This window comes from Micropterus dolomieu, linkage group LG22 (genome assembly GCF_021292245.1).
Source record: "Micropterus dolomieu isolate WLL.071019.BEF.003 ecotype Adirondacks linkage group LG22, ASM2129224v1, whole genome shotgun sequence".
Taxonomy (NCBI): domain Eukaryota; kingdom Metazoa; phylum Chordata; class Actinopteri; order Centrarchiformes; family Centrarchidae; genus Micropterus; species Micropterus dolomieu.
Window position 1 is genome coordinate 25,974,172 of NC_060171.1, and position 25,127 is coordinate 25,999,298.

At 41.3% G+C, this 25,127-nt stretch overlaps 1 protein-coding gene across 4 annotated transcripts in view; it reads left to right on the forward strand.

The window, feature by feature from the left end:
• Positions 1-24,418, forward strand: part of bicd1a (bicaudal D homolog 1a) — a 33,259-nt gene extending 8,841 nt beyond the window's left edge. Inside the window, exons 2-10 of one of the 4 annotated variants that reach the window (XM_046038627.1) lie at positions 9,131-9,343; positions 12,648-12,800; positions 13,580-14,077; positions 16,861-17,253; positions 17,413-18,171; positions 18,344-18,495; positions 18,641-18,851; positions 20,879-20,964; positions 22,250-24,418. In XM_046038627.1, the coding sequence (XP_045894583.1) occupies positions 9,131-9,343; positions 12,648-12,800; positions 13,580-14,077; positions 16,861-17,253; positions 17,413-18,171; positions 18,344-18,495; positions 18,641-18,851; positions 20,879-20,964; positions 22,250-22,370 (2,586 nt within the window). In that variant the 3' untranslated portion in view covers positions 22,371-24,418. The other 3 variants (XM_046038628.1, XM_046038629.1, XM_046038626.1) reach the window with 3 other exon arrangements.
• Positions 24,419-25,127: the final 709 nt, after the last annotated feature.

Consider the following 25,127-nt stretch of genomic DNA (forward strand, 5'->3'; position numbering starts at 1 on the left):
AGTATAGAGAAGTAGGATGTTTGGACAGATTAGAGACAAAAACAGAGAGGGCATAGTATATATAAAGACTTGATGAAGTGCTACCACTGTAATTGCCTTCTTACAGAAATATGCCCGGCAGTTTTCCTGGGGGGCTTGGCATGACGGCTTTCCTATGGCTGCACAAAATCACTGAGTCACCCAGAGGCCCCATGTGTCAAAACTAAGAGGGTCACTGTGTGCAGGCTGCCTTTCTATGGTAGCCTGTTTGTCTGGCTTGGCTGAGTCCTCTTTATCAGCAGAGACCCACTACAGAGAGAGGAGACCATGTTATCAGTAGAATCTGTGTCTCTCTCTCTCTTTTTCGCTCTCTCTCGTGTGCCTCTGGCTGCCTCTCTGGGTGCGTCTGCTGGACACGACACAAAATACCAATCAGCCTGTGAGCTTTCAAACACCTCTATCTTTTTATTTTTCATTGCCATCCTCATTACGCTCGTCCAAGCTCACTGTCCCTCGTGATTTATTTTGTTTAATTCTTAAATTCCTTGTCCCATGGAGTACTTCTACCACTTAGTCAAACAAAGAGATGGAGGAAGGATGGAGAGAGGTGAGTGGTTTGCGCGCCACACTCCCTACATTAGCGCTCTAATTCTTCATCGCCTCAGGCAAGTCCCTCAACACTTGAGGGACTTGTGCTTAGTTAAGGATCGGAATGGAAATGGTCTGTTGTCATTTAGGAGGATTATGACGGAGGGAGAAACCACTTAAAGGATTCTGGACAAGGATGGATAAAAATTATTATATTTATTATAAGTATTTTGCCTTTAAGTCAAGACACAACAGTCAATGATGATTTTGCTATTATCTGTCAATTTTCAGAAGTCTGACCTTTTTAAAGCTCTCTCACCTTAAAATTAGGAGCAAAAAGAAAGAAATACAAATCAAGAATAGAGGAAGTTACTAAAATAATAGAGTAGGCCATTTGTAATGTTATGTTAGACCTAAGGGATTATGATCTCTGAAATCTTTCAGTTAGCCTTGTTTGTTCTGTTAATGTAATCTTTATGAATTTGTGAGCCTCAGTGATGCACTGTGTTTATAAGGTTGTACCCGGAGGTAGAGGATATGTCTGGGTCACAACAGCACATTTACATATTGGCATAGTTACACACCTGCACACACAAACATATGCACTTTCAGACACAGAAGTACCCACTCTAGGCTGCAGCACATCTGTCATGAGTATGCTTGAAAGGCTGTAACACTGAGGACACACTGGCATTAAATGTTAAGGAATGTGTAGCTCAGGGTGTAGAGCATGATGCACATCAAATGTTGTATTTTACTTTGGGAGCTGACTTTCCTTTTTAGCTCTTGTCAAAACAATGGGCAGGTAATATCTATATATCATTATTCCTTCCTTATATAACTAAAACAATTAGTCGATTAAGCAGATAGTTAATAAAAATTAATTGGCAACAATTTCAGTAATTTTTAAGGCAAAATGACAAAATTCTGTGGTTTCAGATCCTTAAATGTGAATATTTTTGCTGGTTTTCTTTGTCTTCTATGACAGTAAAATGGATCTCTTTGGGTTTTCAAGACATTTAAATACATCAACACATCACAATTTTTTGACTTTTTGTGGACTAAACAATGAATTGAGTAATCAGGAAAATTTGCAGATTTATCTATAATGAAAATAATCACTATTTGCAGCCCGTTTGCCTTATAGTCTAAAGTAAAAGCACATTATGATATTGTTGTATACTAATACGCAGCTGGCCAATCACAGCGCAGTGTAGGACTTACTCTAATTCCATTTCATTCCTCGTATGCAAAAGGTGCCGTTATCTTGTTCTTTTTGCTGTATTTTTCCAAGATATGATCAAACGCTGTTCCTTGTGCACTTACTAACTAATAACTACAATTGCTACCCAGAGAGGTTGAAAGGAGAAGTATGATTTATTCCCTTTCCAAAACCTAAAACAAATCCAGGAAAATGTAGGCTGTGGATTGTTCCTAATTTGTTGATTTATTTAAATCATAAAACACATTTGGGCATTTTGATTTCTTTCTTCCTTCCTTCCTTCCAAAAATCCACATCTCCTCCTTCTCAGTAAGAGCTCTGTTTATTTCCCATTCCAGCCTGGTGGCACTTGTTCTTTCTACAAATGAATTTGAGGAGTCGGGGCTGAATAGTATTGTAGTCCATGTACACATGTGCCTGTCGCCATGTGTATGTTTTTAAATATGTATTTGTGTGCTGGGATGGCCTAAATGGTAGGCCACGTGGTTTTGTGGCTGATTTGCTCAGGATCTCCTGCAGGGCACATTACCAAGCAGGGAGAAAGCTACATATGACACAGTTACAGATGATACAGTTTGTTAGTGCTTTAATGATGTTTTATCCTTGTCTTGCTTCCTATTGAATGGTATAGCATAAAAGGCTTTCTAGATTGTGAAATGCAAAAATGTCTTTTACATCCAGAAAAAAATTGTGGAAGATATAATGGCTTGTCATCACAATTATTGGTCCACTGCTTAATTTCACTCTGGGCCAGTGTGCTGAACTTGTGATCGTGGATGGTAAGGATGGAGTTAAGAGGGAGGGAGAGGAGAACGTAAGGATGGAAGAGTCATTTGGGATCCGGCAAACAAATCTTTCGCCCAGCTGCCTCTCTGTCTACCAATTCAATGTCCATTCGGCCAGGTACAGACTGAGCACACAGACAGTAAGTAATAGGCAGTCTGAGAAATAATCCAGGAATCTTTCTTATCATGAGCAGACTAGAGCCAAATTGAATCACTTTAACAAGCTGCACCTCTTTAACTAAACACAGCCTGTCCCCTGGCAGACCTTTCAGCTTCACTTGCACTGTACACATTGTGTTGGAAGCCACAGATACTGTGGATCTGTTGTACATGGCAGGGATTATCCACTGTAAAGCACATTAAGGCGTTTTTTCAGCTGTTGCCCCGCATTATAGATGTTTTTTTTTTCCTCAAGTGTCAGCATGTAACAATAGCATATTGTTATCAGAGGAATAATAGGCCTCGCTGCACTAAATAGCATTTCAGTAGGGAGGAACAGAAAGCGAGGCGATTCACATTTACCCTCCTTACTATCTGTAAAACATTCATATCATGCATAGAAAAGCTTTAAATGGTGCAGAAGAGCATGCCTGGGCACTTAGCGTTATAATATTAAATAATAAACATCCCTGTTGATTCAGTAGAGGATTCCTTGTGGCTTAAAGCACATGAACACACAAAGCAATGCCTGTTCTGTGGCTTCCAGTTTCAAACTTTATTTTTAGTAATTGTGTAATTTATCATGTGTAATTTCATCTTCACAAACAATAATGTAATTACTTCTAATCATCTGTTTTATTTATTAATTTTGTTAGTGAGACTGACCTCCATTCTTGCTGGGCTATGATTACCCAGCTTCCCCTCACTTGTGAAAATGTGCTTGTGTGTTTTTATAGATGACAGATCGCTTGACTTGGCACTTTTCCTTGTGGCTGAGATGCACATGGGGACGTGCTGTGTCCTTGTTAAAGGGCGAAGTATGCCAGGGGAACGTTTCCCATATACCTACTCCTTCATCATGGATATAGGTTACAGGAGTACACAGGAGTTTCTTTAGGATACTAAATATACTAATATACTATACTATGAAACTCTGAGTGGGTGTCAGAGAAAGCATAACCACTGTGTGATGCTCAAGAACTATCATTTAAATTCCTCTGATCTGATTCTACACATGAAGTTCAGTTAACTGATCACAAAAAGTACTACTCAACCTGGTGATGTCATCAGGGTTAGCTCAGCTTGGCCTTGAGATAAAAAAAAACCCAAAAAACTGGAACCTGAGTAACACACAGTAGGTGTGGGGTAGGGCTGTGCGATACGATGATATATATCGTTTCACTATAGAAAAACCTTTATAATGCAGAGAAATATCCCAAGCACTAGTAGTAGTATACAGTTGGAAATGCATTATATCATTGAATTTACAAAAAATGTTCTATATCGGGATATGTATTGTTATTGGGATATGAGATTTAAGTCAAATCGCCCAGCCCTGTTCAGGAAATGCTTCTTTCATTTTGCCCATTCTTATTAAGAGCAACTGCGTGAAGTTTCATTTGTACATTACCAAGATGGAGCGAATATTTAAGTAGCCTATTGTATAGTTGAGTACTGTTTAGAGACACGGACATTAAAGACTAGAGTTTGCAAAATTATGTAAAGGTTGTTCACTAACCAAACTGGGGAAACTGCATCATCAATTTAATATGTAATTTAAACTGACAAACCATAGGGACACTCAGCAATAAAGTGAAAACTTTTTCTCCCACTCTGCTCTGCTGTTTACCTCCCCGGACTTGTGTACTGCAGTCAAATACGCATTTGTCCAAAGGAGTGCATGGGTGAGTTAGGAATAAATCACTCACCTCAGGCTGATGTGTGTTTGTGTGCTTCTTGTGACTAGAGGTTGACACATCGCATGCTGCTTCTGACTTATGTCTCTTCTATTTGTTGCTGTTGCTGATTATTTATGGGATACTGAGCTAATGTTTTGTTCCCGCTGGTTTTATTTGGCTTTGCCTCAAACACTCTTACAACCGATCTCACTCTGTCAGATCTCGCTCTCTCTCTCGCTCTCTCTCACACTCTCTCTCACACACACACACACACACACACACACACACACACACACACATTTCCATACACAGCTCTGTCATGATCATGATGCAGACAGCTGCATGGTTTCTCAGCAGAAGTCCTGAATGTCTCTCTCCATGGTACTGAAATCCCTGATGTGGTTGGCTGGGAGACCATCTGGACAGGACACAACTGTGTGTGTGTGTGTTATTCATAAGAATTTTCTTTCTTATGTGTTGACTAATACCCTGATTTCTGCTTCCCCATAACTTATCAAAATGTTGCGTACATTAATCTGCACTGGCAGACAGAGATTAGAGCTCGGCAAGCTGTCTTTCAGTTGATATTTAAATCATTCTCGTTATTCTAATTTAAGGCTGTCATGTCTCTGACTGAGCAATAAAAGTGGTACATTTCTCATCTTGTACGTTCATAAAATATAAATGGGTTTGTAAAACTAATTGATTTTAATTTTTAATCCACATCTGTCATGGTACAATTTAAATCCTCAACCTTATTTTATTTTCTTTTTGTGAAATTAGCCATCAATTAATTTCTGACTGTAGCGTGATTAACAGTTAATTTATGTGTCACCGTCATTAATATATTAGGTAATCCAGATCATCTAATTAAAATCCACATTAATTAGAACCGAAATACACAAGGACACATTGTTATTAGTTTCCTGTGTCCATATTTCTGCACTGTTGAACTCCAGCTTGTAGTATTTAGCTCTAAGCTTTGTTCTGTGACCTTGAAAATGTAAGCAAGTCTGGACTACATTGCTATCTTTACATGACTTATCTATAAATAAACTTGTTATTTTACAGTGTATGCTGCTGCAACGTTAGTCATGAAAGTTCGGTGGTGATTAATTGCTGATGTAGAAATTCTCTAGTACACTCTTCTTCTCCCTCCTGGGTGTAAAAATAGAATATACACACACATACAAGATCACACACCCCCAGGTCCTCCCCTGACTCCTCATTAGGGGTTGCAACAGACAGGGAAGGATTTCAGTGTTGCATACGCTCCTCCTCTCACACTGGTGCAGCGAATGGTTTGTTCCCACTGTCTGCTCCTCCTTCCATGGCCACAGGGAAGAATATCTATAGAAGGGGACTTTATTGTCTGGACATTATCCATTGAGGCGCAGAAGGCAAAGGAGCCTCAAGGTTGAATGCATTGTGGGGTTTTCAGTACACAAAACCAAACAGGCTGCCAGTCAGTGACTCCATATTAATGTCATCCTCAGGAAGTGGTATTAAAAATTAATCTTCTGCACTGGCTTGAATAGCTGTGTTGTGTTGTACCAATTAGGACACAGATAAGGGGCCTCTGAAAATCCATCACTATAATGATACAGCATGCAGTGTTGTCAGTGACACTGATGTAATTAGCCTGAAACATACAGAGCTGTCACAGTGTTATTTTTAGCCCACCAGGAGCTATGCTGCAACCGCATCAGTGGGGCCAGAGCATTCTGCTCCTTTATGTGTAAATGTTGAGCCTCAGCCATCAGTGTCGCTCAATGTGAAGAGGAGCAGTAGACAGATGGAGCGGGCGGACTTCGAGGAGCACGGCTCAACCCATGAAGCAGGGTTCTTATGAAACCATCTGCCTCTCGTTACTCATCCAAGACCCACCGATTCTCCGTGGATGGGTTGCTGCTGAATCCCTGCTTGTAACTGGGCCAGTCCTTCTATCTGTGTGCCTGTTACTGTGTGGTTCTGCCTTTTTGTCTGTTGGCATGTTTATCAGGTGTAAATACTGAAGTAAATGTGTCAGTAGAGTGTCGAAAGTTGCAGTGAAATGCTTGGCCAAATACTCCTTTACTTATTCTTTGAGCATCTACAGTATGTCATACATTTATTTCTTATTCAGGCAAAGTTTTCACAGCTGCTTCTGCCTCTGCCTTCAGTTTTAATGCTAAGCTAAGTTAACTTATTGCTGGCTTAAGCTTCGTATTTAGCTTACAGACCTCATAGTTGTGTCAGTCTTCTTCTTTAACTCTTTGCAAGGAAGTGAGAAAGCATATTTTCCAGACTGTAAGATATATAACAATTATGTTTCGCATATTTTACTAAATGTTGCTTAAAAAACAGGATACAGAATATTCATATTCACCAAACTAAGATAATGAAAAAAATTAGATGTCATTTTATCATCAGTAACAACACCATTTAAAACAATACCCAGCCCTTTCTGTTATGAATTGCCCCTCAGTCACGGTACAACAAAGCTAAAAGTGACATCTGAACTCTTGCATATTATTTGTAGTGGTCCCCATTCACACACTTTGCACTTTCTGTAAATCTTTACTCTCTCCTTGGACTTCAACAGCGGGTCTAGAGTTGTTGCTCGCCCCCCGCCGCCCCAGTCGGGCTCAGCTGTTGCTGTGAGGCCTGCTCGGACATTGGTAGACTCTCTCATCTGAAGTGAGAATGCGAGCTCATTCAGTCACACTGTGCTTAGAATTAATCAGCTGTTTTGTTCCTGAGGGCCCTCCCCTCCCCATCATTCATTACAATCACACTGTGCCTCCCCAGAGAGCGAGAGAGGGCACGAGGGCGAATGAACAAGGGAGTGTGAAAGAGAGAGAGAGAAATAAAAGAGGTGCGGTGAAAGACTTAGAGGGAAAAAGAGAGAGAATTATAATACAGTATTTTTGCATGAGTGTTTTCCAGTCATTACAAAGCAAGTCCTTGAAGACAGTTTTTGTGGTTGAGTGGCTAAATGTTCTTTGTATTTACAGCCGTTTTGCTGGACTGATTATTACTGGCTCTTATTCATATGCTAACTGTTACATTTGTAATTCACAGGGAAAACAAAGGGATCTATTGAATTGGAATGAATATGCCTACCAAGGGAATCAGTGCCTTTTTGAATGAATAGTGGTTTATTTACCTGATTTACAGCATGTAAATGAAATGTGTGTGTATCGTTTTAATTTATTTGAAGCTGTTTGAATACGGCTGCAATCAACATGACAGGACAGTGTTGGCAGTGACTGGATCTGTTGTTTAACCAGCATTTACTGTTGCAGTGCTGGCTGGTGATGAGTATTTAAAATATGACAGAGGGAGTCAATGAAGCTAATTAGGTGACGTTCCAATCTCTGTGCCTGTAAATTGTTTCTTCTCATTCACTCGCACGCAACTACACGTCGATTTATGTAGCAGCACCACAGGGTGTTGAACTCATAACTTATCACCCTGAACATCCACGAGTCAGCTGCTCCTATCTGTGCCAGTAGTGCTCTGGATACTCCAAGGTCTGTACTAAAGTAGATTTCTGATGTAATAAATTGCCCCTATCTAATAGTAGGACCTCAGCATACTGCACACCGTTTACTTAACCTGTTAGCTCATGAATCAGAAGTAAATAAAACAATTTTAAAGAGCCAGTGCGGTGGGAAGAAAAGTCAGCTGCACACTGAGCATAGTTATGTCTTCTCAAAATAATGGATGCTTGTACCAAACAGAGAAAATGTTATTATGTCAAGGTGGGATTGGGAAGACTCTTTGTGAATTATTAATGCTCTAGTCCAAGATATATCACCCCTTATGATTTAGTCTGCATTGTCAAGTCCTGATCCTGAAGACTTTAATAACTAAATGTGCTGTATTGTTTACAGTTTCATTTGGCAATATTTTTTAGAAGAAGCAGTATAGATTCATTGTTTCACACTGCAGGCAATATATCAATTTTTCCTGCTTGTCTGCTGAGAAGGTGAAGGATGGTTCATAGTATTTATTGGGCCACTAAGGCATCTGCTGCTTGTGTGTCGAGGAGTGTGCATCTAGGACTATGATTCTGTCTACATTCAGGCTGCATTCAGGGAAATTTTGCATTCATACAACAGAGACGAAAGAGAATGTTATTCCCCTAACCTTGCACAAAGTAACTGTATATATTTAAATTTGACTTTGGCAAAAATGTTGTTGGTCAGTGCACTCTACTGAGCTTTTGTGCATTTGTTACAGCACTAGTTTGATCTAGTGCTGTTAGGTCTGGCCTGTTTTGCTGTTGATGCGTACTTTGATTTTTAACAATCAAGCCTCAGCTCCTTTATCATGACATGTCAGCTCTCAGTGCTGTGAAAACCTGTGTCAGGAAAATGGGAACAGTGTGTCTATTGATCACAGTGAAACATCATCCCACATAGCCAGAAAGCAGTTATCCTTGAGGGACAGCCCCTGCAAGTATGCTGTCAATACTGCCGGTGGTCAAAAGTACAGCAGGAGTACGCCTGGTGGCCGAAAGTGTGATTTTGTGTATTAAAATTTTCTCTACATGCAAGTGAGTGCAAATCCCTCACATGGATTAGGATGTTGATGTTATATGACAGGATTTGGATCAGTGTCACATCAATTTTGACTTCGCAAAAGATGTTTGTTGGCTGTGTAATTCTTTTTTATTACTATTCTTTTTGCATTGCATTGCTTTTACTCTGCTTCCTTTCCTTCCTCCCCAGGCGTTCGGCCAGGCTTACACCAACCAGCGTAAGGTGGCAGAGGACGGGGAGACCAATGAGGAGACGTTGCTGCAGGAGTCAGCCTCCAAGGAGGCCTACTACATGGGCCGTCTGTTGGAGCTGCAGACGGATGTGACGCTAAGCCGTTCTGTGGCTTCCAACGCCCAGGCTGAAAACGAGAGGCTCAACACGGTTGTGCAGGAGCTGCGAGAGGTGAGCTTGTGGACAGTTACAGAGGCTGAAGACTGAGTTGTCATTTCATGCTAGACAAGGAATACACAGGAAATCAGGATAAATGTGAGAAAACAGCATCGCATTAGCTGACACTAGAACTCGTGTCTGTATGTATATATGAATTAATGTATTTGGATATATACTCAATTTTGTAGTAATTTAAAATTCTCTCCCTATTTTTCTATTTTTTTCCTTGTAGTAAGATGTTTTTGATTAGATAGTAGTAAAGTAAAATTGCAAAATCCCTAACTAAACTAAAATGGGGAAAAGCCGTGGTTGGTGGCATTTATTTATTTATTTTTTTTCAATGGATATTCATTTTGAAGTATTCTTTCAGTTGTGTATCATAGAAATGTAGCAACTGGTATGTGAATTTGTTTTGTGGTAAGTTAGTTTTGGAGTTTACAGGAAATTTAAGATGTGCAAAATAAGCAGTGGTTTCATAGAGGTTTGGAAGTTGTTGAGTTTGATTATCAAATCAAATCACTTTTATTTTAAAAAGGTGTGGTCACTGAATGCATTTTGTGTCGCAGAAGTCAAAAACAAAAATCTGCAGCTCAGTCCATGATTGTGTTAACTTTGTAAAGAGTTTTAAAAAAGGTAACTCAGGATTGTGAGAAAAGTATAACAAACTGTTAAACCAAACTGGAAGTAGACATCTCCTTAATCTTTGCAATTTCTCGAATTTTAAACAGACTATTTTCCACATTCTGTTTAGCCTAATTTACTGTACATGAACTTACATGAGATCAGTGTGTTTGATAAAGGCCAAAGGATCACATAGGCGGGCAGAAAGAGATCAGACCTCACGCAGAGAAAACTATGCATGTGTGTACGTGCAAAGCACGCGTTTACGCATTCATACATGTCTGCAGCCGCTGTGTCGAGGAGTTCGAGCTGGGGTCAGACGCCGTGGCCACGACCCCATTGTGGGGGGCAAATCCGGTGCTAAGCTGGGGAATAAGTGAAATGCCCTGAGCTCGGCACATGTGGAGGGACAGAGTGAGCCACGCTGCTCTCATCACACAAGCAGCACTACACCCACAGCACACACACTCTCATTCACTATATTCATCATGGAGTGTTGTGAGTTGATACTCTGTGTATGTATTATTTTTTGTCTCAAGGAATGACACATTTGTTGTATGTCATATGTCAGTGTGAATGTAAGAAAAATAAAATCATACACAAAACTACAGGTCAATTAGTCCAGAAATTCCACATTATATCGAGCTTACAGAACAATATTTTCGTTTGGAAAGCTGACTACCTGATATATTCACGATGAGCTGTTATTCTTCACATACACAGATGTAACCTGTTTGCATCGTGACCGTGGCTCTTTGATGATGCATTCATCAAATGGCTCTTAGCTCTCTTTGAAACCCTCATTTGCATGTGTGATGCCCATTAATGAGGAGGAGGAGTCGCCTTCTCATCGTGTGAGGCAGGTGTTGCAGTCACACTGCACACTTATGGGAAAACTTTACTTTGCAGTTGAAATCGCAGTGTAACCCTTTTATGCAAACAAGAAATTTCACAAATAATATGTTTTTATGAAATCACAGCGCCTCGGTTTCTCTTATGTAGAAGACAGGCACATACAGCGTATCTTCTGCCTGAACTTGTACTGTATTGTTACTGTATACTTATTCTCGATCCTGTGTTAATATTTTGTATTCATTCCCCATTATTGCAGCAACAGTGGTGGTACTGATGAATGAATACAAAATGGCTGGATTCCTGCCATATTTGCTATTGTGTCATGAATCCAATAAAGCTGTCACAGTAGTCTATGTCATAGTCTGTGCTGTGAACTCCAGATCAGGGGTGAGTTGGCCAGCTCTGGTCTGTGGCGGGCTCATTGCCAGTGTTGTGTGTCACATTGTCCCTGACCCCGGCCACTATAGCCCCTGATCATCTACGCTTCTGTAGAGCCTCACTGACTGATAATTGGCCTCTAATACTGTGCACTTCATACCCAGCTCAGTGTAATTCCCTGTGTTTTCATGAATATGTAATTGGACAGCATGTAGCAAGGGAAGGTCATTATAATCAATAATACAGCATCCAAAGATGTGTTATTGTTGTAAAAGTTATTTCTGGTAATAAGGTTTGTTCTTACAATGTAATTTGGTTTCTTTTCCTAGATTGGTATAAATGTATTTTCAGTGCAGCTGCAGGAGCAGTCCTACTGTACTTCAGTGTACATTGCAGTTGAGGCTCCATTAGCTTCAAGAGTATAGGAGCTGCAGTCAGCAACTGTACATATCAAAAGGTTCACTGTATCGTAATGGTCTTTAGTTTCAGTCCAGTTACCAGTTCTAAAACCACACTTGTCATCCACCCCTAAACACACACATACTTAAGTTTTGGAGATTCAAAGCACAGAAGAGCCCATATGTGTCTCAGGTCTCTGAGTTTCTCCCTCCTGTGTGTATACCCACCCACTCCTGACACTATCTCTGGGTCAGCACTTCTGCCATATGCACAGAGAGCTGCAGGGGAGCTTCACTCTGCAGTGAAAGAAGTACGCACATGCGCGCATATACTGTAAATTGCTCATTATTTTGTATTCCATACTTGTCCAGTAGTCGTTACAATCTCATTCCTATTCTGCTTGAAAAATAGTGTAGTTTATACAATTGCCCACGTTCTACTACTGTGAAACAAAGAAACTATTTTTAAGTGACCTGGGCTGAGCAAATAATTGAAATTACCCCTTATACCACTACTACCAACTAAAAAGTAACAAGTAACAGTCCAAGTATTCACTGGAATAAAACTTACCATTAGTAGTTGTGTGAGCACAGAGGATTTTGCTGAGGTCTCAACATATTCCCCATGCTGCCGCCTACTGTACTTAGATTTATGACTTTTGTCGCTGGTGCATTTCTCTCATCGAAAGTTAATCTCCAGCATATGCTCATGTTTCTATCTGTGCACACCAGGTGACCTAAAATAATGATCTGTCTGGGAGATGGAGCGTGCTGACTCATGGCATTTAAGATAATGAAAGTGTTTGATGCATGTTCTCATCCTGATGCTATCAGAGAGGAGATGTATATGTCCGAGAGTGTGGAGTATGTGTATGACTAAAAGTACTTTCTGCGTTGGTGTCAGTTGCATTGATCAGCATTATGAGACTGTGCATATCATCCAACCTTAAGCTGATGGAAAAGAAAAATATCTGGCACGGATTTAAGTTATGAATCGACTTCATTCCTTTTCCTCTCCTCATTGTAACCATCTTTGCCCCCCCACTCTTTTATCTCTTCTCCAGAATAACGAGATGCTGGAGCTACAGAGGAGCAGGATGAGGGAAGAGATTAAAGAGTACAAGTTCAGAGAGACCAGGCTGCTCCAGGATTACACGGAGCTGGAGGAGGAGAACATCACGCTGCAGAAACTGGTGTCGACGCTCAAGCAGAGCCAGGTCAGTATGAAGATCATAATGTTATTACGGTGTAACATTTCACTCTCTCATTTCTCAGCTACACCACAAACCAGCCAATTTTGTCCCATACAGGCTTTCCATGATGAAACACCAACCCCCGTTGAGATGAATGATGTCACTCAATTTCCCAATATCACTTCGTAAATTCAACCTCTCAAATGTGGACCCCTTTATGTTCTCAGTATCCATTCCAGGACGCATTAGATCATACAGTGCTCTCATCTAGCTTTCATCCTCCTTTATTTCCCTTAAGGAGCTACAGGATCCCCTGTGCAATTACAAAATGGACACAACATCTAATACCTGTGCTGGGCTGGAATAGATTAAGGTCATGAATCAAAATAAAACTCTTCTGTTACAAGACTTAGATATTGCTGGTCCTACTGTTAAAGGTTACATCATCAGCAAGTGTTGAGGTGAAATAAAAATGAATGCCTTTACCTGCTTTGTAATCTAATTCAAATGACTAAAGAGTTTTTTGACGCATCATCCTGGCGTGTTGATCGAAAATTTGTGTGGTGTTTGACCCAAAGGGGACACATTATGTCTAAAGTGTGCTTTTTCTTAACTTGCTCTCTCTCCGCTGCTGTTTTTTTGTTGTTTTACTTGCACCTTCCTCTCCATTTTCACCTGTAATTGGGCCACCCAATCATTAGCAAACAGGATTTTATATGTTTTAGAATCTAATTAATTAAGTAATTAAATTAAATGTTTTCTTGTCCTTTTTTCCCCCGCCTGTCCTTTCTGCTTCCAATCAGGTGGAGTATGAGGGACTGAAGCATGAAATTAAGGTACTCGAGGAGGAGACGGTTCTTCTCAACAGTCAGCTGGAAGATGCATTACGTCTGAAGGAAATTTCTGAGGGTCAGCTGGAGGAGGCCCTGGATGCCCTCAAGAGTGAGCGAGAGCAGAAGAACACTCTGAGGAAGGAGCTGGCCCACCATATCAGCCTGAGTGACAGCGTCTACGGAGCAGGGGCCCATCTGGCGCTCACCGTCACTGGCGTTGAGGGCCTCAAGTTCCCTGAGGAGACCAACGGAACAAATGGCACAAATGGCAGCGCCATACCTGCTGCTAATGGCAACAATGAGGACAGCAACCGCCGCAACGGCCACCTTCACGCTGGCACCGGATTGGCTAAGATGAATGGGGACTACCGACCAGGGTGGAAAGGAGAGGGCCTGCACCCTGTGCCGGACCTGTTCAGTGAGCTCAACCTGTCGGAGATGCAGAAACTCAAACAGCAGCTGCTACAGGTGGGTCATAAGAAAAGACCGGGTCACCGCAGGGTCAGTAAATCCCACGTTAAATACCCATAATGTCAGGGTTTTGCAGAGTGTGTGAGCAAGGATGAGGACCCTAACGCAGGACACAAGAGCTGAGCAGGTTCAGTTCAATATTTAATTAACTGAAGGCATACTCACAACAGTGGCAGATACAACAAGTCCAACGAAAACCAGGTTATCCATTTAGAACCAAAAATCCATAAAACGGTAGGGAGAGGGAGCAGAGCAAACATACACATGAGACTAACCACAATGATCCAACACAGACTTAACAGAACACAGGCATTAAGTAGTGAGGCAAACGAGCGGGACGGGAACATAAAACAGGCGGGTCACATCAAGGAGAACAGAACAGGATGCAAAGCTAGACAAGAACACCAGGCACAGAAGATTACAAAATAAAACAGGAAGTATAGCGCACTGGAACAAACCAGGACAGATCTACCAAAGTAAAACACAAAATATGGAAAGACTGCAAAATCAGGGCATGGACTGAGACTGGACCAAACAGGTGACAGGACTACACTAAAACATGGAGACATAGGACTAAGGACTCAAAGAGGTAAAAAACATGCAGATAAACATAGAATAAACTAAGCTACAAAACCCTTAACAAGACAAGATCAAATAATGAAACACAGAAATACACAGACCAGGAATAACATTAACATGAACTAAAGCACAGAACTAAAATGCAGGACTAAGACCTAAGATACGAGACAAGACATAAATAACTAGGGACAAGGAACGAGAGAAACACAGGCAGATAGATAGACAAATAAAACAATGGCAAAACCAGAAACACACAGGGAAAAATACAACACAAACATAACCCAAAACTAAACTCATAACACATAATAATCCAAGTAAAATGACCAGTGTTGACTTGCACCTGCTAGAAAGCCCTTAATCTTTGTTCAGCTCTTTTATAGCATTGAATGTTCCTTTTAAAGGTCAATACTGACGCCACTGGAACATCACTTTTGTTGTGTTTTTAGTTACTGTCTGGTGGATATTTAAACCTGCTACCGACACTCCAAAAAAAAGGATGAAACCAACAGCACACACAGAAGATATATTAGAAGAAGACTGTATTGATCCACTTTCCCACAGTTCAGTTTTCAGTGTAGAGGCCGAGGGGTCTTATCTGTTGCCCTGCTGCATTCTATGTGGGTGCTTGTCTATGTTTGTTTGGTGTGTTAGTTTTTCTGTGTTCGGTGTTCATCGCTCCAACGATGAAAGCAGCCCTGTTCACACAGCAACAGCAAGGAAATGAAAAGGTGATGACAGTTTGGGGATGAGAAGAAAATACTGCAAAATTCTACACAGGCTTTACTTAAATGTTAAATGTTTTCTAGACAAGCATACAAATAATGGCACTGAAAAAGCATTTAAACCATATCATGACACAAAGTACATATGCTGAAACGCATAATAATACAATTATCTTAGCAGTGACAGACAAACGTGTTGCATACAATGTATTATATGTGCTAATATCTCAGTGGGATAGCAAAGCAAAAAGTGTTCAGCAGCAGTGGCAGTACATTTGCATGTGCCATAGGGAGCCCTGTCAGGGTGATAAGTGTCCAGTAGACGTGGGGAGCAGATGCAGAAGCAAGACAGAGACAGAAACAGGCTTTTCATTTGAAGCCTGGGCAGGGAAAATCACAGGCACACAGGCCACAGGTCCACAGGCACAGTACACTTATATTCATACCACAATAACTTCCAAATCTGCACTGTGATAAGCTACATCCATAGAGTATAAATATAGAGCTCATGTAATAAAGTATAGGAACTACTTTTCACTGAGTCACCTGAGTGCAGCACATACATAATAAACATGAGCAGGCAGCCCATACAGGAGAAATACCTACAGTATGTTGAACGACTTAAAAATCATAGGTAAATTAAATTCACGCTGAAATCTAGTTAAATCATTAGTGCACACTTTTGCCTTATCTGAGCTCCCCAGGGAAATAGAAAATCAGATCAGTGGCTGCTATATTAGCAGTGTGCCTTTCTCTATAAACACAATTACTCACTAATCAATTTTCTCTGACAAGTTGATTATTCCAGGAAAGAAGTAAACGCCAGCAGCATCGGGCTTCTAATTGGCAGTTGAACCTTGTAAAGTCCATTTTGTCTTTCTCAGTATGGACACTGTTGAAAAAAATTCTCAATTTAATCACCCTAGGCATTACATTTACATTTTTTAAACATATTTATTTGTGTGGAAGTAATTAAACAGCACTTTATTTCAGTTCCCATTGTCGTTTCCAATGGGTTTTAAGATAAGCAAGCTGCACCACATGTCATTGTACACCTTTTGTACAGTCAGAAATACAGGTTAACTTATATGATACGTTGTCAATGTCCATGATTTGCTTTCCTGTGTTCACTTGCTACCTAATAGTGATGGTTGCATGGTACATTGTCTTTGTCTTTATTAGCCCCTTAATGTTATGGAGCTGTGCAAGTCATACTGATTATACATTTGTGGAACTGAGCCTGCTATACTTTAGCTTTCATTAGCCACCTCTGAATATTGCTTCTTTTGTTATGTTAATTTTAATTTATTGTGGGTAATTGCTGCACATTCATAGGTTAAATTATGCTGCATGTTTGCCAGTAGTTGGTTGTCAGAACTTGGAAGTCACACACATGTATGTCATTAAACACACATGCAGCATTGTATTTTTCCTAACTGTCTTGCCTCTCACATGGATGTGTATCCTCCCATCCTGCAGGTGGAGCGTGAGAAGGCCGCGCTGCTCATGAACCTGCAGGAGTCACAGACCCAGCTCCAGCACACACAGGGGGCCCTGACCGAGCAGAATGAGCGGGTCCATCGCCTCACGGAACACGTTAATGCCATGAAATGTCTCAATGGAGACAAAGAGCTTGATGACCCACAGGAGAGTGAGAAACCCAACGGTGGCTCCTTATCACCCCCAGCCAATGGCCACTATGATCCCGACATCCATGGGTTCGAGATCCTGGAGTGTAAGTACAAGGTGGCGGTGACGGAGGTGATCGACCTAAAAGCGGAGCTCAAGGCGCTGAAGGAGAAGTACAACCAGGCTGTGGAGGGGCAGGGTGACAGCCACAGTGACGACAGGGTCCAGGCATTGAGTGAACAGGTTTGTCTTTGTTACATGCAGTAATATTTATGTTAATATCGCCACGTCAATTGTAACATTGCAAACAATTGCAACAGTTTTTTTTATTGGACAATATTAATCTCACTCAATTCTGCTTTGCATCCTGTTGCACATTTCCAACTGATTTCTTCCAAGCAGGTAACTCATTTGGAGCGTAGTTGTCGTGAGAGCCGGGAGAGGGTGGCGAGCCTGGAGGCAGAGCTTCGAGCAGCCGCGAGCACAGCCACAGAGAGCCAGGGCATGCTGAATGCAGCACAGGATGAGCTGGTAACCTTCAGTGAGGAACTGGCACAGCTCTACCACCACGTCTGTCTTTGCAACAATGAGACACCCAACCGCGTAATGCTTGACTACTACCGCCAGAGCCGCGTCACACGCAGTGGCAGCCTTAAAGGCTCAGAAGACCCTCGGGCTTTGCTCTCACCTCGCCTGGCACGACGCCTCGCTGCAGCGTCTGCAGCCTGCTCCTCCGAATCCCTACGCAGTCCTTTGGACTCCCCATCCAAAGACGCCCATCACAGTGAGACAACAACCAACACTGGGGACTCTCCATCCTGTCACAGCAGCCCCACCCGCAACCCCACGGGCTCCCATGTCATCAGCATCTCTCCTTGCCCATCTCCAGTGCCCTCAGAGGCAGGTGGGGACCTGCGGAAGGAGCCCATGAATATCTACAACCTGAACGCCATCATCAGAGACCAGATCAAACACCTCCAGAGAGCAGTCGACCGCTCACTGCAGCTGTCCAGACAGAGAGCTGCAGCCAGGGAGCTGGCACCTATGCTTGACAAGGATAAGGAGTTGTGCATGGAGGAGATACTCAAACTAAAGTCCTTGCTCAGTACCAAGAGAGAGCAGATAGCCACACTCAGGCTGGTGCTGAAGGCCAATAAACAGGTGAAAAGGGATTCTTCTTTGTCCTTTGTACCATGAAAAATGTAATAACAATGCAAACTGAAAGAAATGGTGCAATATCTCTCATTTGTGTGTCTCACCTTTATGTGTCGGAGACACAATCCAGACTTAGGCCTACATGTTGTAATGAAATGTTAAATTATCCACATTGTAGACAGCAGAGGTTGCACTGGCAAATTTGAAGAGCAAGTATGAGAATGAAAAGTCAATGGTGACAGAGACCATGATGAAACTGAGGAACGAGCTGAAGGCTCTGAAAGAAGATGCCGCCACCTTCTCGTCTCTCAGGGCCATGTTTGCCACAAGGTGAGAGGGGAAATAAGAGGCAACCAAGCTGGGAAAGTGAACATTTAAAATTTCCTTAAAAAATAAATAGAATTAGCTTGTGTAGAAGAGATCTCCTGCTAAATCTTTGTTTCTTCCCTCTGTACTTTTACTTCTCTCTCTGTAGGTGTGATGAGTACGTTACCCAGCTGGATGAGATGCAGAGGCAGCTGGCAGCAGCAGAGGATGAGAAAAAGACGTTGAACTCCCTCCTTCGTATGGCCATCCAGCAGAAACTGGCCTTGACCCAACGCCTGGAGGATCTGGAGTTTGACCATGAGCAGACCCACCGTGGCCGTGGCGCTAAAGTGCCCAAGATTAAAAGCAGCCCGCCCAAAGTAAGTCGCAGAGGCGCCTTCACAGCTCCTTCCAGCCCCACCAGGCTCCTAAACCCTTACATTATCCCCACCCACAGCCTGAACACCCCCTTGACCCTCAGTAGTCCTCGCTCTGTAGAGCTAACCACCTGTCCGTCCATGTCTGCCTGGACTTCAGACCCACTTTCTGAAACAATCCACATCTCAACTTCAACTCTGCCTAACATCAGTTACCCTAATTGGTCTACGGGCACCCAGCCCATCATAATAGATCCTGAGTGGCTAACCTTAGAGTGCCGACGACTCATTTATTCGAGACAAGACAAAGGTCAACTGTCTACATCCCACAGCACCAGTAGCCCGGCCACAGTATCTCCTCACCTACGGCGAAGGCGATGATTCATCATCGTCTCCACACCCAGCACCAATATCCACTATGTACACAGTTCCCAGAGAGCCTCAGGATTAGGTGGGACACAGAGAGGAGGAAAAACTGGTTTCACATGTCTATGGTTTGAACATGCAGCGGCACTCGACCCCGACAGCTTGCTCCATCTTCAAAAAGCCTTCAAAAACAGCACTGAGCAGCCTTTTTGTTATTGTTAAGGTTGAATGAAAGTTGGACTGCATACAAACATCATCACGATTTTGATATCAGACATCTTTTTTCTGCATCTGAATAGCTGCTACGATAAAATGTGACATTGTGTATCACTGGCTTAGTACTGGGAAGTGTTTCAAAGTGAAAACCAAACAAAAAAAATGGCTGCAGTGTTTGCTTCAGCTTACAGTGACTCAGAGCACCTCCCTGTGCCAGACTCCATGAATTACATGTTAGAATCTTTATTTTGCTTTTTTATTAAATGTAATTAATATATTTTATTAAACCTGTGATATTTTTATTATATGTTGTAATATTTATTTATTTATAGATATGTCAAAAAGCATTTGACAGGCTTAAAATGTGTTACACGGTTAATGTGTTGTCCAGAGTAGTATGGAAACCAGTCAGACCTCCTCTCTGTGCCTCAACCTCCTATTTGATTGTCTTCAGTTCACTTCTCCTCTATTCTTACCCCACAATGTAGTAAGCTAAATCCATGTATTCCCCCACTGATGGTCCATTTCTTGACAAACCTCTCTCTCAGTATTCCCAGTTTCTTCCACCAGATGGCAGTGTCTGAACACATTTCCCCTCTCTCCTGTCAAATGCTGTTTGACCTCTCTCTGGATCTTCATTCTCCTAAGTCAGATAATCATATATATCATAAGTGATCCTATAAACAAACAATTTTTAAATGGAACGGACAAGCACGACTAGTGTGGAGTTGAGCAGGATTGGATTGTTCAGCATTACCCCCACTGTGTATGCCCTTCCCTTTTTTCTGCTATACAGATCAATACAGTATTGGATTTAGAAGTGTATGTGTGTGTGTGTGTAAATTGTGTCCATGTCTCTGTCTCTTAGGGTGCTTTGTGTTTTCTACCTCCAGTGCTGATTGTCTAGATGTGCAGAGACTGGTCCAGTCAGTGTGGTCAGATGAGACTGTTTTACAGTATTAGTTATATTCACACTATGCAAGCTGTAATTGACATGCAGTAGAAGCAGTCACTTGGTTTATACTCAGCCTGGCTTCAAGTATTTCCCTCTGCTTCTTCTGCTCATATTTCTCCACTTGCTCTCTTTTCTCTGAGGCTTTTCCCATTCATTTACATTCTGAGACACTGACTTCCACAGCAGGAGAAACATTTTTCTTATCGAAGAGAACCAAAGTCAAGTAAAATTGCAGAAGGGTTGTGTAAAATAGTTTCAATAAAAGTTTTTATGTAAATAAATATTATCCTGCTATAGTAGTGCCATAAGAACAACTGTATAGACCAGGATCAGATTGGTTCTTCAGTATAAAAACCTGAGCTATCGTAGCAGCATACCAGTAGTAGTCGATTTGTCTCTGACAAGGCCTTCCCTTGTCTTTTCCTCCGTGTTTTCTCTGTGCTATTGTCTAACCCTGAGTGTCACCACTCTGTATATCTGTCTAATTTATCAGTTTCTTGTAGATTGTCAGCAGCCTGCTGCCTCAGTACCGTCACTCTCCCCACAACTAAGGCGAGGGAGAGCCTCCCTAGCCCGCAGGTAACCAGCTGTAGAACCTGCTAGTAGTCGGTTATTTATCTACTATCTATCTATTTATTACACGCCACAGAATTCCAGTTGCAGCTAATCACATCCTATTAAATGCTCACAGTTTCTTTTTTTGCATCTGTACAAGATACATGTTCCTGCATGCTCTCAGTTCACACTTTACATTAACCAGTTAAGAACACTTACGGCTGAGACCCTTGTATTGCATAAATCATTCTCAGTGGGCGGGGGAGTGAAGGAATTGTTTGTCACTTTGCATGTATAGTTTTGCATGGCGGTTTTCTATACATGCTTTTACTGTATATATTTAACGCTGATTCTCCTTTTTGTTCTTAACTTTCAATTTTTGTGGGTAAAAAAAAAAGTAGTTTCAAAGTTCTAGGTTAACTTCGGATGCGCACTATAGTTTTCACTGTGATAGATGTTTGACTTCCCATGGCAGGAAAAGCACAGGTGTGATTAATAACGATGGAAATGTCACATAAAGGCATTTCAGTTAGCCAATAGTCATAATTAGCATCATTAGTTTGACAAGTCAAGATGTCCACTGTAAGGAAGATCTCTTACCTTTAAGAACTGCATTCACTTACCAACATGTTGCCAATAATGTTTGTGTTTACCAACAGACTGGGCAACAAGTTGTGTCTCTTTATTTTTGTCAACAAAATGGACATTTATACAAGACAACTGCTGACAGATCTTAAGTCATATTTGCCTTTGTCTCCCTCTTTTGTTCTATAGATGTTCTCGTCAAAGACTTTGTTTTGAATATGTTACAAAGGGTGGTTTTAAAGGAATACTGTAGTTTGCCTGAAATACGTTTATACACTTTCTTGACAAGTATTTGTTCAGAAGACTGACACCACTATCATGTCTGAACACTAAATATGAAGCTTCCTGGTGTCTCGGGCTGATGATGACGAGGCTACAGGAGGTGACCTGAAGCTGTGGCTAGTTTTACCCACTGTTTCCAGTCTTTTTGCTATGCTAAGCTAACTAGCTGCTTGCAATAGCTTTATATTTAGAGTACATAGAAGTGGTATCAATCTTCTCATTTCACCACCAACAAGAAAGCGCTTGAAAAAATTTTTAGCTTTTCCTTTTAACAAAACCATGTCAGTATTTTTGCCGGTGTCACGTGTTGCATTTTTGTTTGTCGATTTGATGCAACCTTATTCTTCCAAAAACGGTTCTCCTCCTTTGTAGTCCTTCAATGACCAGTCTTTTTAACTTGTTTGTTCTCTTCTCCTGTCTCCTATCTCCTGCATTCCTGCAGTGCTAAATTTTTGGCAGACCTCCAGGAACACCACACACTCCTGTCCAGCGGCAGCAGCCTTCTCTCCCCCTGCGACCCTCGTAACTGTCTGGCCCAGCAACCCCACCCCCCCGGCACCTAACCCAGCTGCTCCAGCCCAGGCCCTGGCCTCGGTCGAGTAGGCAGGAGTCATGCAGAGACATAGACACTGTAGACGGGGATTCCCTCAGATGAACTCCCCCAAACCTAGCAGTCAAACCTGGTGCTTACTGGACTCTGTGACATCCCCCCCCCACCCTGGGGCGCAACATGGACCGGCCCTCGGCGGGACCTCCTGGTTACCTGGGTCGCAGATGAAGACGAAGACTCTCTTCTTCTCTGGAAAGGACTGAACTGAGGTGCAAAATTCCAGAGTGACAAATGACTTTTCCCTCATTCGTATTAGTATTTATTTCTAATTTATTTACTCTATCAATTGTTTATTTACATATTGAGTTTCTGAGATATTTATTACTGGAATGTTTTTTTCTGTGTTTGTTGGTCCTTCTTCAGGATCACGATATCATGACGTGTTTCACTGCTGTGGTGAAAACAACCAAAAGCAGAACTTTGTCAATGCGAAAGTTCTTTTTGACCTAGTGAACTGGTTTAAAACTTGCCTAACCATAATATACGGCATTTAAAATGTTAGATTTTGTCAGTATAATAACTGAAAAATATGTATGCCATTTTTACATAGGAGTGTTAGAGAACATTGGGTTGGACATTGCAAACAGACTAATGAAGGTAAACATTTTATCGTTTTAGGACAAAAAAATTGTTTTTTTGGTGGTGATGGGTGGATTTGAGCTACCTTTCTAACGTCACTAGTCTTTCTTGGGATGCTTGTGTTTTTTTTATACAGAGATTGTTTTGCAAATCATGTGCATAAAAACAATTTTATACCTCCTATCATTTTTATTTATTTTTACAGCAGACTCTAGTGACATGGTTGTGTCTGTTATGTAGCTCAGATCGGATAGACGAGAGGCTGAGCGTGTGAGATCAGGACTAGGGCTGTTGGCCTGGATTTTTGCCTTTTGAATTGCACAGGTTTAAGTGATCATGGAGTGAACTGACCACCTTCTTTTAAACTTTAGTTATGAAATGTAAATTCCCCAAAGGTGTGCCTCTTCTAGAGCTACCATCTCTGTCATGTCAACATCATATTCTTACCATAAAGTATTCATTGTCTTCTCTGTAGTGGTCACAACCCCAGATCACCCTTAGTTCCTCCTACAATGACAGTGTCAATCAAATTGACATTTCAAGTATCCCAAGCTACACTTGTCTGTCATCGTAACATCTCCATGTTTAGCTGTCTCCACATGCTTCCTCCAAACAGTATGCAGTACTGACCAAGCACAATTATGCACTATGCATTATAGCAATACAGTAGCACCGGTCGTAGACTGATACCTAAATCTTTCAGTCATTTGTGTCGCCATGAACTAACCAGCAGGCTGACAAAAAAGGCAGGACAGCAGGGGTGTCCACAACTTTCTCAAAACAAAATACAAAATATAGGGAGACAAGTTACAGCACTGCTGTCAATTTCCTTTGACACAATCGAGATATTGTATTGATCACAAGAGGAATGAGGCAAAGTCTGACTGAGATGGATGTAATGTGTGACGTTTGTTGCATAATTGAAGTCCCATCTCTTTGTCTCATAAAGTGTTTAATGTTAATTTTCTGCTCACTGCACTGAATACTTTTGCCAGATTGATATGAAACGGATAGGCTGAGACTACATAGCCAGTATAGTGTTGTAATGATGGATAAAAACATTTCTGTTACAGCAGCGATAAATGTGTGGACTCTTTTTGTTCTCTGTGTAAATTTGTTTGATTTGTCTTTGTTAACAGTGTAGATTGTTACCTTTGCATCCACAGAGTGATTAAAATATTTGTGGTCCAGAAGTAACTTCTGACCCCACGCAGGCTCATTGGTGACCTAACTCTCTTGGTTTGTTTGCACAATATAGCATAAGTGGATGGAGAGAGACTAATCCAATTAAAATGAAAACAACCTGGTTTATAAAGAACGATAGCTGTATGCTGTACTTCAGTGTGTTTCACAGTTTCTCCTCCATTTAAAACAGTGTTTCATTGGTTTCACAAGTAAATAAAAGACCTGTCCGTAGATTTGTATGTGACTTTGTACTTGTGTCTATTTCGCTGTCTCATCGTTTTAATGAACTAGACGGAGATGATCTTTTTGCTTCTGGAGTTGGTACCTGTATCCATGCATTCACATAGACAGCACAATAGGTCAGAATGTAAAAAAAAAAAAAAATAACACCTTTTTTCTCTGCATCACTCTAAACAGTTCGTAATACAGCCCAAGAGAATAATTTATTTTAAAGCACAAAGGACGGTGATTTGAATCAGCACCAAGAAATAAAGCAGAATTCCCTATTTTACCCGAAAGTATATCACCCAGGTGAAGGTGAGTTTTAAAGTAAGCAACAGTTTAAGTTACAGTTTGTTAAACTTGTCCGATGGCATGAGACATGAGACCGAGGTAAAATGCAAGCACAAACATGGCATTTATTGTCTTCCATACAGACAAGAGGAGACACCGACACCAACAAGCAACAAACTTACACTGAAAGCAACTAACTGCCTTATATACCCTCCCTCCTGCAGGTAATTAAGTGGGTAAAACTACTTAGGTGGGACCACCATCATTTAGAATAATAAATATTTACCTAAAAACCCAACACCGTAGAAAAATACATAAATACAAATTTCTATCAGTAAATCAATAAAGCATACTCAAAATAATCACATAAATCAGCATTGTTGATCGCTTTACTTCCCCCCCAGCTTCATGGTTTGCTCCTGCAGCTCTTAAG